The sequence below is a fragment of the Xiphophorus hellerii genome, chromosome 18 (assembly GCF_003331165.1).
Source record: "Xiphophorus hellerii strain 12219 chromosome 18, Xiphophorus_hellerii-4.1, whole genome shotgun sequence".
In the NCBI taxonomy this organism is placed as follows: Eukaryota; Metazoa; Chordata; class Actinopteri; order Cyprinodontiformes; family Poeciliidae; genus Xiphophorus; species Xiphophorus hellerii.
The window spans coordinates 16,240,072-16,254,170 of record NC_045689.1 but is presented as its reverse complement, the minus strand read 5'-3'; the positions used below and the strand labels follow the sequence as shown (position 1 = coordinate 16,254,170).

At 36.9% G+C, this 14,099-nt stretch overlaps 1 protein-coding gene across 2 annotated transcripts in view; it reads left to right on the top strand.

The window, feature by feature from the left end:
• The window catches only part of dscamb (Down syndrome cell adhesion molecule b), a 132,138-nt gene that overhangs the window by 103,868 nt on the left and 14,171 nt on the right, over positions 1–14,099 (top strand). For both annotated transcript variants that reach the window (XM_032545408.1, XM_032545409.1), the window contains exons 16-26: positions 907–977; positions 1,217–1,460; positions 2,537–2,683; positions 2,984–3,139; positions 3,227–3,360; positions 3,478–3,631; positions 3,758–3,875; positions 3,959–4,125; positions 5,985–6,083; positions 7,021–7,209; positions 7,455–7,745. In XM_032545408.1, the coding sequence (XP_032401299.1) occupies positions 907–977; positions 1,217–1,460; positions 2,537–2,683; positions 2,984–3,139; positions 3,227–3,360; positions 3,478–3,631; positions 3,758–3,875; positions 3,959–4,125; positions 5,985–6,083; positions 7,021–7,209; positions 7,455–7,745 (1,770 nt within the window). The remainder of the gene's footprint in view (positions 1–906; positions 978–1,216; positions 1,461–2,536; positions 2,684–2,983; positions 3,140–3,226; positions 3,361–3,477; positions 3,632–3,757; positions 3,876–3,958; positions 4,126–5,984; positions 6,084–7,020; positions 7,210–7,454; positions 7,746–14,099) is intronic.

Genomic DNA, 14,099 nt, shown 5'->3' with positions numbered 1-14,099 from the left:
TTATCCAACAAAGCAGGAAACACTCCTTAAGTTACACAGAAACTGGTGATACACACTCACAGGTAAAAAGACATAAACACATGTGGTTGCATGAAAGGAGTCACATGAGCACTAATAAACAACATAACTCATTAAAATACATTTAAATAGACATTTACTTACATAAGTTACCAGTGTGTTAGTGGTCATTTCAAAATATGCTCCTGTGATAAAGTAGATATTACATCTAAAATAGGGTTAAAATAAACACTTATTTCAATGGAGAAAATTGTTCTGCATCTTGCAAAAGAAACAGTATTTATGTAAATTATTACATTGAAGACAAGCAAAAGTAAATCAAACTATTTGTTACTGGAGAAAGTTAATATGTATAATTATGTGTTTTTAAGTTTTGGTTATTGGCCAAAATTGGTTCCGGTTTTGACAGCTTTTAGATGGATGCTTAGTAAGACAATTTCCCAAGGAATTATGATCCTACTAAAAATAATAACTGCATAGCTGTTGAGCCTATAATTCCATAAAATGAGAAAAATACTCATTCACTACTGCCTTTAGTTAGTCCTGTAAGTGTTCACTTATCCTCAATTGCTTATAATGGTTCCTCCTGGGCATTATGGCTTGCTGCAATGGCACATTTGGTCTAATTAATAACTGAACTGTAGTTATAAAGAGCTTTTATTATCATTTTGTCTCATTATTTAAATGGTAAATCGAAGATGTTGGAATTTAAAAAAAAAATCTTTACTGATTTGTGGAGAAAGCTTTAATGTTTATCACAGAGTGAGACCTTGAAGGGAGCGATTCTTAGCTCAAGAGCACCATCTAGTGGGGAAAATGTGTTTTTGTTGTCTTTCCTATTTTCTGTGCAGAGTTGTGGTAATGGTAAATAATGTGCGTCATTCACAGCTCCTGACGGCCCTCCACAAGATGTCACTCTGGAGCCCACGTCCCCACAGAGCATCAAAGTGTCTTGGAAGGTACACTCATAAATTAATGTCTCATTTTGTCAGCTAGAGTTTGGCTCGTAATGGTTATATTTGGATATATTGACTATGTGAGAATGATAGAACATACTAAATATTTTTTATTGCAAGAGTTAGCATATTAAAATTATTTTCCACTATCTGACAATAAAAACAGGGGGGGTTAAAAGACATGATCAGATGTGATGCTCACCTGTCTGTGCTTCCTCACCTCATGTCTTCCACACCCACAGCCTCCCCAGAAGCATCTGCAGAACGGTGTGATTCGCGGCTACCAGGTGGGCTACAGGGAGTACAGTCCTGGTGGGAGTCACCAGTTTACTATTATCAGCGTGGATTCGACAGGAGACACCACAGAGAGCATCGTGCTGGACAACCTGAAGAAGTTCACTCAGTACAGTGTGGTGGTCCAGGCTGCAAACAGAGCTGGAACAGGACCATCTTCACAGCAGGTGGTAACCAAGACCCTGGAGGATGGTGAGCTGGGGATGAGGAGGTCCTAAAATGTTATTGTTCCTGGGGAAAATATTCATGCTCTTTTCACATTTTGCCACACGGCCACTAAAAGATACATTTCTTTAGGATTGTAGGTTATTGCTCAAGAGAAGTTGATTTTTTTGATGGCATGGAAAGAAAAGGACAAAAATGTTTTAGTTATTTTACAAATACAATCTAATACATCTATCACATAAGCTCCTAAAAAACAAATTTAATGTGAATGTGGGAAAATCAAAATGTCACTGTAGACACTGTTTTTAAACCTAATGTAAGAAATCTCATTCATGACTATTGCATGCTGAGTTTATACAGCATAGATTGTTGTGTAAGGCCTCCATCTACTGGACACTTTTTGAACAGAAGTGCAGCTTTCACAATTTTAGTTTTCTGTCTGTTGCTCTCCTGTCTCACATGTCAAATGTTATTAGTTTTACATAAAGTATTGCTGCCTGTGTGCTACATTGAAATAAACCAAGTGAAGAATGTATGCCATGACTAATCAAATCAGAAATGTAAAACATAAATTGAGACTGAGCCTTTGAAATAAATTGCAACAAAAACACAGTAAACTAAAAAGATATGTGCTCTTAAATTGTGTAGAAACATGCAGTTTACCAACAATAAGGGAATTATTTTAAAGTATTATAAGGTAGGAAACTGTTGGTTAGAAAGAGAAAGCTGACTGTGTGATTTTTTATTTTTCAATTTTGTTTTACCTGATCGAATGCAAGCAGCAGTTTGGATATATTGGCTTATTTAATGATCAAATAACTAAGATCACACAGACCTCTATGAATTGCTCAGAACCAAGATGACTAAATCTGCTTTTTTTTTCAACTATTTTTTCAATAACTCCTTGTCTTAGATGCCTATTGTAAAAAATGTTCACATTTATAACATCAACTCCTCAAATTGTATCTTTAATCTGTAGTTATTTATGTAACTGATTTTTTAATCAGATTCCATCCAGTGACTAAAACTGTCTCTTCAGAAGTACTTGATCAAACATTCAGAAACTTTATTAGACCTAAACTCTGCTCTTTTATCCTTCATAGTGCCGTCTCGACCTCCTGAAAACGTCTTGGCAGTGGCCAAGTCTCCAGAGGTGATTTCTCTGTCCTGGATGTCTCTGCCCAGAGAATCTCTCAATGGGAACCTGCAGGGCTACAGAGTAATCTACTGGGCCAACCTGCCTGATGGAGGTACCGATGATCACACTTCTGTCTGTCTGTCCAGTCTGTTGCAACGTTTGCTTAATTTCTGAGGGAAAGGGCATAAAAGTAATTAGGAAAGATGACGAGGCAGTAATAACAAGTGACATTACATGCCAGCTTCATCTTGATGCTTACAACAATATATGTTCAGTTTGTTCCTGGAATAAACCAGCTCTGTGGCTTAAGTAAAACAAACCAGTCAAAGCTGTTTTATTTTAATTGCTACTAATTCCCTGAAGCAGCAGCAGATCCACACCTTAAGGTATCAAATCTCCTTGTCTGTGTCAGAATTGGGTGAAATTAGGAATGTGACAACCGATCAGCCGTCTCTGGAGCTGAATGGTTTGGAGAAGTACACCAATTACAGTATCCAGGTCTTAGCCTTCACTAACGCCGGAGACGGAGTCCGCAGTGAACAGATTTATGTTCGAACCAAAGAGGATGGTAAGAGAAAAAGAACATTTTCTGAAACCTATCTTAATTTGTTTACTGTTGGGGAGTTAATTATTAAATGTCTGTGTTTTTCCCTAGTTCCTGGCCCACCAGCAGGAGTGAAGGCTGCGGCTAACAGCAGCTCGGCTGTGTTTGTCTCCTGGCTACCTCCACTTAAACTTAATGGCATCATCAGAAAATACATTGTCTTCTGCTCTAACCTGCATCCCATGGTATTAGCATTTTTATATGATTAGATTTGTCCAAGACAATAATGGCAAATTTCCAAATTGCTAAATATTGCTGCAGCCTTGTTTTACATTATCCTTTATCCTCTCTTGGGTTTACAGGTGATGAGTGAGTTTGAGGCTTCTCCCGATAAATATTTTTACATGATCCCAAATTTGGTTCGAAACAGACAGTACAGCGTCTGGGTGGTGGCAGTGACTGCTGCGGGGCATGGCAACAACAGTGAGAAGATCACAGTAGAGCCTCTGGCTAAAGGTACTTGATCCTCCACTGATTTTGCTGATAATATGTGTCGGATAAAGACCGACTCAATGATTTCCACTGAATTGTGTTTGATTTGAGGGATTTTTGTGAGTATCTTTTTGCTTCCGTTGTTCTCAGCTCCAGCTAGGATTCTGACATTTAATGGCACAGTCACCACCCCCTGGATGAAGGACATTGTTTTACCTTGCAAAGCTGTCGGGGACCCTCCTCCCACCATCAAGTGGCTCAAGGGAAAGTAAGCCAGGAGCCTTCATGTGTCACATTACAGCCACAATCTAAGCTATTCCTGGAGTGTTGAATTTTCCTGTTTATTTCCAGCACAAATGGGACACCTACACCTGTTATTGTGGATGGTCGCCGTAGCGTCCAGGGGAATGGGAGCTTCATTATCCGCATAGTGAAAGCAGAGGACTCTGGGAACTACAGCTGTGTGGCCAGTAACAACTGGGGGTCAGATGAGATCACACTGAACCTGCAGGTCCAAGGCAAGTGGTTAAACATGCCTTGGTAAAAATTAAATGATTAAGATTAACATTTCAATCTACAAAGCAATCTAAAGATCCCATTTTATAAATGACTGGATTTACATGTCTTATATAAAGATTGCAGATGTGATTAATATTTTTCAGGTATTGCACAATAACCGGTTGTAAAGTAAATTCTGAAATTCTATAAAAATGTTTGGGATGTCCTTATTATAATCAAAATAGTTTAAGAAAGTATATTCAAACACTGGGAAAAACAGAGCTATGTTTATGTAATGCAGTGGTTCCCAAAGATTTTTTTTTCATACCATTTCCCGCAGCCCCCACCCCCTGCAATGGCACTGTGCCCCCCCCAGGGGGCGCGCCCCACACTTTGGGAACCACTGATGTAATGCAAAAATATTTCCATAAAGAAAATAAAGTCAGACAAAGATCTAAATAAATTAAGTTTAAATAAAAAACGTGCTTACACTTACACTGGAGTAAAACATAGAAGAAAGATGAACAAAACAAGAGGTGGAAAGAGTACTGAAAGCTGTACTCAAGAAGCCATCATAAAATTACTCAACTAAGAGTAATAAAGTATTTTGTAAAAAATTACTCAAGTACTGAGTAACTAATCATAATATGTCATTTAAAATGAAACAGTGTCATTAGGCAGTCAAAAATGGGTAATTCAAACATACCAGTTGAACCTTTTGTTGTATGATTTTACTTTTATACAAATGTGTTTTTGCTGTCGATCAGATATTGAATTGTTCATTTGAATATTGCCCATGTGATCGATATAAATTTATTTATGGTGCAAATCTTAAACATTATCAGTCATAATATTACTTAAACAGTTTCAATTATTGGGATCATCTTTTGCTGATGCTATTGCTAGCCGTGGCTTTTGAATTGAACTGTTACTACTGTAAGCTAATGTTAAGCTTCGGTTCATTCCCTTCTGGTTATTATCACAGTATTTTAAATATAGCTTCATACTGTAAAATCACAGCCAAATGACAGTGGATGCCAGCAAAGTGTTTCCATTATGACCCATGGTGTTTGTAGAATATGCATCAGCAGACACCTGGAGTTTGAGGAAATTTCATGCTGATTATTATTATAAGGATTAAATATCACACTTTCCGGCAGCCTCCTTGTGGTGACAAAAAGTCACAACAATTTAAGTCAACAAAGTTTTTCATCATGAGGAGAGATGCTAACAAAAATATGTTTAGGAGTAGCACTCATAAGTTTAAACTTAATTTAATTGTTTCTGGTGTTTGCTACAGGAAGTTAGAAATGTAGCAGTTAAAAACTTCTGTTATTCGTTGACTCAAAGGTTTTAGGATTTCTTGTGATTAATTTAATACCACTTCTCATTTGGAAACAACTTATGCAGATATTGTATTATTTTGTGCTATTTTGGTGTTGATTTAATATTGATGAAAGTTATCCCAGCCATAAACCCTCTACTTTCTGTCTTCATAAGGCTGCTTGTCATTAAAAAAAAGAAAATCATTATTATCATCTCTACAGTCAGGATAAAAGAACGTTTGTGTTCTGCCAGTTCCAGGCTTTAAACATATTAAAAAATATAGCATGGATTTTTAGAAACCACAAACTTCTGACTGCACCATGCTATCATTTATTGAACAAACATACAGCCAAAGTGAAAAAGTTGGTGTGACATGTGCAACAAAAAGTCAGTCAAAATATCTGAAACACTAGAAATTAAAGCCGATGTATTTTCTTTTTAACATCACTGTATATTATAATTGTTGAGTGTAGTTTGTTTTATATTATTTCAAAACCACAAAAAAAGAATGATAACCCGAAACTTGATCAATATACTGACCTGTCATCCACAGTACCCCCTGACCAGCCACGTCTCACGGTTACCAAGACTACCACCACATCAATCACGTTGTCATGGATACCTGGAGACAATGGCGGGAGCTCTATCAGAGGTGACGTTGTTACCCTTGAGCAAACTCATACATAATCATCTACAACCATTGAAGCAAAATTTAAGTTTGTTACAACTGAATGTGACGGACGCAGCCATTAATAAGGAGCTTCATACAAATGTGAAAACAATCATCTCCCTTCTGTGTTTTGTGATAGCCTTTGTCCCTTCCTCTTGCACTTTGGTCTAACTCTGCTGTTCCATGAATGGGTCTCATTATTTGCTGCTCCAGCACAACAGTTAAGTCCTAAAAGCTAGATTAAAAAGCAGGAGAAGAGATTAGGTTCTTTTTAGAGGAAGATTAAAGCGTTCCATCTTACAGCGCAATCACAACAAGACTATTTGTGGTGATTTATCATTGCTCCTAACCAAACTGCTCCTTTCTTTTGTGTTGTAGTCACCACAGCAGCTGTTCAAGATGCTTTCTCTGTTATATTTGCTTTGCTTTCCTCCACATAACATCATCCATCACCAGAACACACTCACCAGAACTTACTATACAAATCTCTAGGAGATCAAGTTATGGCTGTTTGGATATAATCCACAAAGATCTTGGTTACAACGGTCTGTGAGGACATTAAAAGTCCATACAAGCAAATATATTACTTGCTTGTAGAATTTAATGCAATTCACTTGAAATAAAGTAGGTTACCACATATTGTGTCAAAGTTTAATGTTTAATCTGTTAGCAGAGAAGTTCTCTTTCAGAAACAAGAGACACCTCACATCCCCTTTCTAATTAAGATTTTGACTTTTACCATAAAACTGTAAATAGCGGTTTAATTATGCGATTTTCACCTCAGTGTTTCCTGCATGTTTCTGCAAACACAATAAGACTCTTTCACATTCAAATTAGTAATAAAAAATAATATTTATTCTGAACCAAATATTGATTTATTTAAACTTTCTTCCTTTTTTTCCCCCTTCCATTTTTCCAGGTTACATTCTGCAGTACTCAGAGGACAACAGTGAACAATGGGGCAGTTTTCCCATCAGCCCCAGTGAGCGGTCATATCGTCTAGAGAACCTGAAGTGTGGCACATGGTACAAATTCACCCTGACGGCCCAGAACGCCGTGGGCCCAGGGCGCATCAGCGAGATCATTGAAGCAAAAACCCACGGGAAAGGTGAACAGTGCAGTTGTAGTTTTTCCTTAGTTTTTAAGATTCAAATTAAACAAATTGCCATAATAATCATTTATGATCTTCAAGGGTAAAACTTGCAGATTTGAGAACATTTAGTTTTTATAACAGATTTAAAACATTTTTGATTTAATGTAAAACAATGATATTACAATCAAACATTAGGTAAATCAATATTTTGTTAAAAACTTGAGATGTAAAGCAGTTTCTGCTCTCTGTCATTTCCTCAGAACCACAATTTGCCAAAGAACATGAAATCTTCACCAGCATCAACTCCACCAGGGCCAGGCTCAACCTGGCTGGCTGGAACAATGGCGGCTGTCCAATCACCTCCTTCATACTGGAATACCGCGCTGTGGATTCAGCCACATGGACAACAGCCCAGCGCACCTCGCTCACCAAGAGTTACATCCTGTACGACCTGCAGGAGGCGACATGGTACGAGCTGCAGATGAAGGTCACCAACAGCGCTGGCTCCGCGGAGAAACGGGTCACCTTCGCTACTCTAAATGCCGATGGAAGTAAGTTAGGAGGAAAGTTTGTGATTGTGTTTCACGATCCTTCTTCTCTGAGCCAGTGAACAACAATTAAAGTAGAAACTGTTTTGTTGTACAACACTCAGTGATATTCATAAAAATTTGATTGTGCAATTAGTGGTTTGGAAAAAGTCAGGAATAGATATACAGAATGATGATGATGATGATGATGAAGAGCAGGGATGTGGGAAAGTAAAAAAGTGTCAACACTAGTCCAACTGGAGGAGACAATACTCATTTGAGAACATGAGATGAGAAGTTTTTTTTTTGTAAATCACGTTTTGGAAAATACTGACACAAACTCTTTAAAAGCAGTGGAAGATACGTAGCAAAAAAAAAAAGCTCCTGATACAGTATAGCATTGTTAGGGAAAACCATTCTCCATGTGATATTAAACAAAGTTTAATGCGAGGCATTAGCAGTCCGAAAGTAGGAAGGTGTCTTTAGCAGCCAAGATAAATCTATAGGCTGTTTGAGTCTAATTTATAGATCAATAACAGGCTTAGAGTTTTTATATTGCAAACTTCTGCCTGCATCCAGCCTTGGAAGTGCAGAAAGAAAACTCGGGTGACCATCAGAGTCTCTGCAGGCCATTGGGTTGCTTTATATGCCTTTCAGGACTGCATTTTGTGTTAGCTCAGCAAGAAAAAACCATATAACCTGTCAGGAATGAAGGGAACTGGTGACGCCCCCGAGGTGCACTCAAGACTCTCTGCTTGTTTCTGTGTATTTGCAGAACTGTGTATGCTGTCTGTTAGTTTGTCATGAGCGCATGTTTGTGTCTCCAGGCTAAGGCATATATGTGGATATTGTTGTCACTTTGACAGTGAATCGATAGCTCTGCTTCTCAGGCTAACACAAACTCTGCATTCTCCTACAAATATTGTGACTTAACTCTTTTCTATTTTAACCAGAAAGACACACATTCACTAGCCGCTTTATTAGGAACACCTACTATGCTTGTTAAGTCAAGGCATTTAGGGATTTACACACGTTGAAGACAACTTGCTAAAGTTGAGCTCAGTTGAGCATCAGAATGGTGGAAAATGTATTAAAGTGACTGAAATGAGCATGGTTTTTACAAACACTATGCTGTTCCTATCTTCTGATGTCTACCTCCCATCGAATAATGCTCATGCCACAAAGTTGAAGTTTTCTCAAATTGGTTTCTTGAATATCCCAGTGAATTCATCAGATTTCATTCAAGTAGAGTACAATCTGCAGCAATTGCATAATGTCATCATGGCAAAATGAACCAAAACCTTGGAGGAATGTTTTCCACATGTGATGACTAAAAATTACGCCACTTATAAAGATAAAACAAGGTCCAAGAAAACGGTTTCAAATAAAATCTGGGAACTGCCACGCAGCTTCAGAAAAAATGTCAGGAACAAAGTGTCAAACATGGATTTTTATATAACATCAGATCTAACCAAACCACTTGACCCAATTAATTGAGAAGGTCTGTGGAAGATTCTGATCAAATATGGGTGTTCAGAAAAATTCATAAGTGTAGCACACAATTCCCCATGACAAAAAATCTCTGTCCTTTATATAGAAAGGTTGCATACTAGCCACAGCACTTTTCTGTGATGCTGTAAAATGAATGTTCTACGGTTTTGATGTCAGTATACTCAACCTGCGAAGGCTGCCAGCTAAAACAAATAATGAGGAAGTGACAGGTTGTGTTGTTTGCTGAAGACTTGCTTATACAAATGAAGAACCGCAGGCCGGTACACAGCAAAAAGTCCAGTGTTAATTTAACTCCCACAGAGTTGATTTTAACACTTTTTCAGTGTTTATATAGTCCACACTCTTCAGAGTTAAATTAACACTTTCAATATAGTTAAAATTTTAACACTTTATCAGAGTTACTTATTTAACTCCCAAAACAGGGTTCATTTAACACTGTGGGATATAATGGATAACACTGATCCAAGAACAAAATGTACCACTTTGTTAGTGTTGATTTAACACTTTCAAGTGTTATTTACTCCAAAAAAAGTTACTTTATAATTATGATTAATTATAATAATTATTAAGAAAAACAATTGACACAAGTACATCAATTTTGAACACTTTATTTTTGCAGCTGTGTTTCCAACATTTTAAATTGTGGTACGATGAACAAACATTCATTTGAAACGCCATAAGAGTTTTGAATATCAAAAGGCTTGTGAAATTTAAGTTCAGGGATTTTTACTAAATGCCTTTCTTCACTTTGAACAATCCTGAAAGCATGATGATGATCATCAAATGTTTCTGTGAATAGCTGTTTAGATAACAAAAGAAAGGTATTGTCAACTAAAAGTACATCACTTATCTGACAAAACACTGGCATCTCATCTTGAATTGTGCTGCAAACAACAAGTCCTGGTCTGTATTCAACACCCTCAACTCTAACCCAGCTGGTTGAAAAAACATCTCCTGATGAAATCATTTGAAGCATTTCTTTGTTGACCACATCTTCATCTTTAAGTGAAAATGGTTTGAGAGGCCCATGCTCATTTTCTTTAATACTTATTGTTTCCCAATGATAAGCTATGGCCATCTGATGCTTTTTCGCAAGTGATTTGGTTATATTTTTAAAGTTTTTAAAATATTCTTTAAACATTTTGTGTTTAGCCTCAAACCTCATAGACCACATATGTAACAATGGACCTATTTTCCTAATGGAAGATGGATAATGGATCATAAAATGATGCTTAGGTATCAAATTTCGATGTGGATATAAGAACTTAAAGAGTCTATGGTGTTCAACAATCAAATGCTTCAAATATATCGTCATACCCATAGTGAGAATAGAAGAAAAGACAATGTTCATTATTTCTAGTAACAACAGTAACAAGTACCAGTTTTTATCTCCTGTAGGAATAATGTCCCCAAACAAAAGTGGAATGTTTTTGACAAGACACAATGTCTGAACAGAATTCAAGCCTATACTATTTCCAGCACTCTCCAAAATAATTTTTGTGGGACGGTTTTTTCTTTCTAAATACCCATAATCAAAACTATAAATCCTGGAAAGTAAATCTTGTTGTGATATGAAGTTTTGAGTAAGATATTCAAAAAGTAATTTGATCTCATACTGAGCAACACCCTCAAGAAGATCGTGCATTATATCAAAGGAATAATTGTTAGAAACATGAAAATAACTCAATGAATTCAGTGAAGATTCTTTCTTCAAACCATACAAAGACTTTAGCTGTGGGTTTTCTTTAAGAGATTTATAAAGCATTTCAAAATGTGTCTTTTCTCTAAGTACTATCTTAGGATCATCCTCACTGAATACAGTTTGACAGTCACTTTTTTCTATTAAACAAAGTCTACAAAAGTAGTGACTACTAAAAGATTCATTAAAACCAAGAATTGTGTGCATCCCTAAATTATCTCCGGTGATTTGGGATATTGTGCCATATACTGGTTCATCAGAAAATGGAAGACTAAGGCCTTGGCTTTCCAGATTTTTTAGGTCTTTCATTAATGGCTCCAGAATAGAATCAAAACCATATTTGTGAAGATCTTGTGCATGAAATAGCGATATCAAATGAATATTCATTAAAGCTGAATTAAATTTAGGAGGCAGGTTTCTTAGAACAAAGTAGAGACAGCCAATCTTGTGAATTCCATGTTTTGAGCCCAAGGGATTGGCTGGTTCAAAATCATCATAAAATATTTGAATTTGTAATGCAGCTTTTTTTGTTGAAAACAAAGGATGTGTTTTATAATAGCTTCCATCAGAAAAGTCTGTGTAAGTGTTTTTCTCTGATCCATATTCTTTCTTAATTATAGCACAAATGTTTTGATTTCTGCACATGAACTGCAATGTTTCCAATATCGGCACATATACAAACGTATCCTTCACAGGTACCTGATCATATGTACCAGATTTCTGATTCCACCTACTATCATATCTTACTCCCAGTGTTATCTCCACAGGCTCAACAACACCCCATTTAAGGTTGAAATATTTGTTTCGCTTCCATTCTGTATTTAGGTTTGTGAATGGGTTTTCAAATTGTTCAAATGACTCATTTATCACAGAAATATTGGGATCACTTTTGGGTAATGCAGATATAGCCGTTTCCTTTGCTTTTAAGTGAATCTTGTTTGTTAGTTCTTCTAAATCCCCCACAATTGACGACACTAGACTGCCAGAGATTCCACTGCCTTGTAATTTAGCCACTATTGATGCACACATCTCTTTAGTTTGATCTTTAGAAATCTGTGAGGAGATGCTCTCATGAGAAGAATCAGAAGAACAGCATTGATTTAAAGGGGTTAACTGGTCATCCAAAACATCTGTTTGACATGTCACAACTGTATTACAAGATGAAGAACTTGGAATAGCTGAACTTTGTGAAATTTGCTGAACAGTGCTATGAACATTATTAAGATGCTTTCGAAAACCTGTGTATGTCAGAAACTGATGCCTGCAGCCACGCTGAGAACATAACAATTTGAATTTTGGTCCAGGACAATAACTATGTTCAAGTCTTAAATGTGAAATCAACTTCTGGCTGCTTGGATACAGTTTTTGACACATAAAACAGGTCAACATTTTTTAGCCTGACTTACTCACAAGAGAGCACAAGGGACTGGTTTAGCAGCCTTGCTCTCATGTCCCTAACTCTGGGCGATTCCTTAATTTTGCCCACGTCAATGTTATACACTGTTGTCTGCAGAAATGTGTAGAAATTCATCAATGCAGCATCATAAGAGACATTAAACACAAAATGTGCTTTGAATAGCTCATCAAATGCTCCAAGAGAACCGTTTGTCTGGCATGGGATGAGGCACTTATCCATGACGATGTAGAAGCTGTCAATCTTGCTCTTCTGACGCCCAACAGCAAGGAGGTATGGCTGCAGACCCCGTTGACCCCGGAGATGCTCCTCTAAACTGCAGCATGACTAAAATTAAAAAAATATACACCAAACATAAGAAACAAAACATACAGCTTTACGATACATGTTACATAAAAAATAAATTGAAGTATGCCCAGACATCTTCAAAGCTGTCATTCAAACATCTGTATTTATGCATGTCTATAAAAGGAAAAAGACAAATAATTTTGCATATTTTAAATTTCAATTACCTTATGAAAGACAACAAGTCTCTCAACTGCATCACTTGCACTGATTTTTGGAGACTTCTGTCCTCCTGGTTGCGGTGGAAGGAGATGTAAGAGAAGTAACAGCGAGGCCATTTCTTGGTCATAGCCTGAGGACAAATTTATAAAAGTTTTCAGATATAATATCAGAACTTTATGAGTACTCTGAACAGTCAACTATCTTTAGATAGATCTAGGTACTTACTAGATGTGTTAGCGAGGTCATCACTTTGAAGACTTTCCGCTGACTGCACCAAACTTTTCAACTCAGGTGTAGAAGTGAAACGCTTAGCCTCCTTGATGACATTTGGTCATCATCCCACTTCTGCAGCAGTCTGGATGAGGTTTCTTCATTGAATAGAAGACTGAAGTCTTGATCAATCTTTGAAAACATGTAGAAATCAAACCATTATAACAAGGTAAAAATCCACATTTAAAGACTTTAACAACTCACTTGAACACTTACCAATCCTTTTGTGTCCAGGAACCTATTGAACGCTGTCAGAATATCATTTGTTCCACTGGCATCTTAAATAAGCTTGTGACGGTGCTCAAAAGTCTCTCTCATCTTCTGAAAGATCACGGACCTGTCTGTGGTGTGGTTAAGCAGAGATATGGCCTCCTGGCAGGCATTCCCATCAAGCTGATTTTCAACAATCACAGTTCTCTGTATATTTGGACCTCCAGATGAAATGTAATTGGTGCTACTTAGTGGCACAAGAGATCCTCTTTGAATCTTCCTTTGGACCGTTTTAAGACGCCATGAAATGTACCCAGTGCTGCTTGCTGCGTCATAAAAGTGCTCCTAAAAAAAAGAAAAAAAATTAAATGCAAAATCACAGTTTTGAGTCACAAAATAAAAGAGCATGTTTGATTGTAGAAAAAAAACAAACAAAAAAAAAACATTACATAGCCTTTTTTGGTGTATGGATCCTTGAGGGATGGGAAGAGTGTCACTATTCCAAAGGCATACTTCTCTCTGATTGCTTTAGTAGGGAGGTGCCTAACAGCAGATTTTAAATTGGTGATTAAACATTTTTTTCAATTATTATACATAAATTAAATAGTGTAAAAACAAACATACCCATGTTTATCAATCATGTCAGCCACCAATATGTTCACCATTTGTCTTCTTGTGGCATCAGTTAGGGTTTCTGTAGTTTCATACTCCTGCAAAATTTCTTCACCACCAGACTTGCTTTGTAGGACACCTTCAACCAGCTATA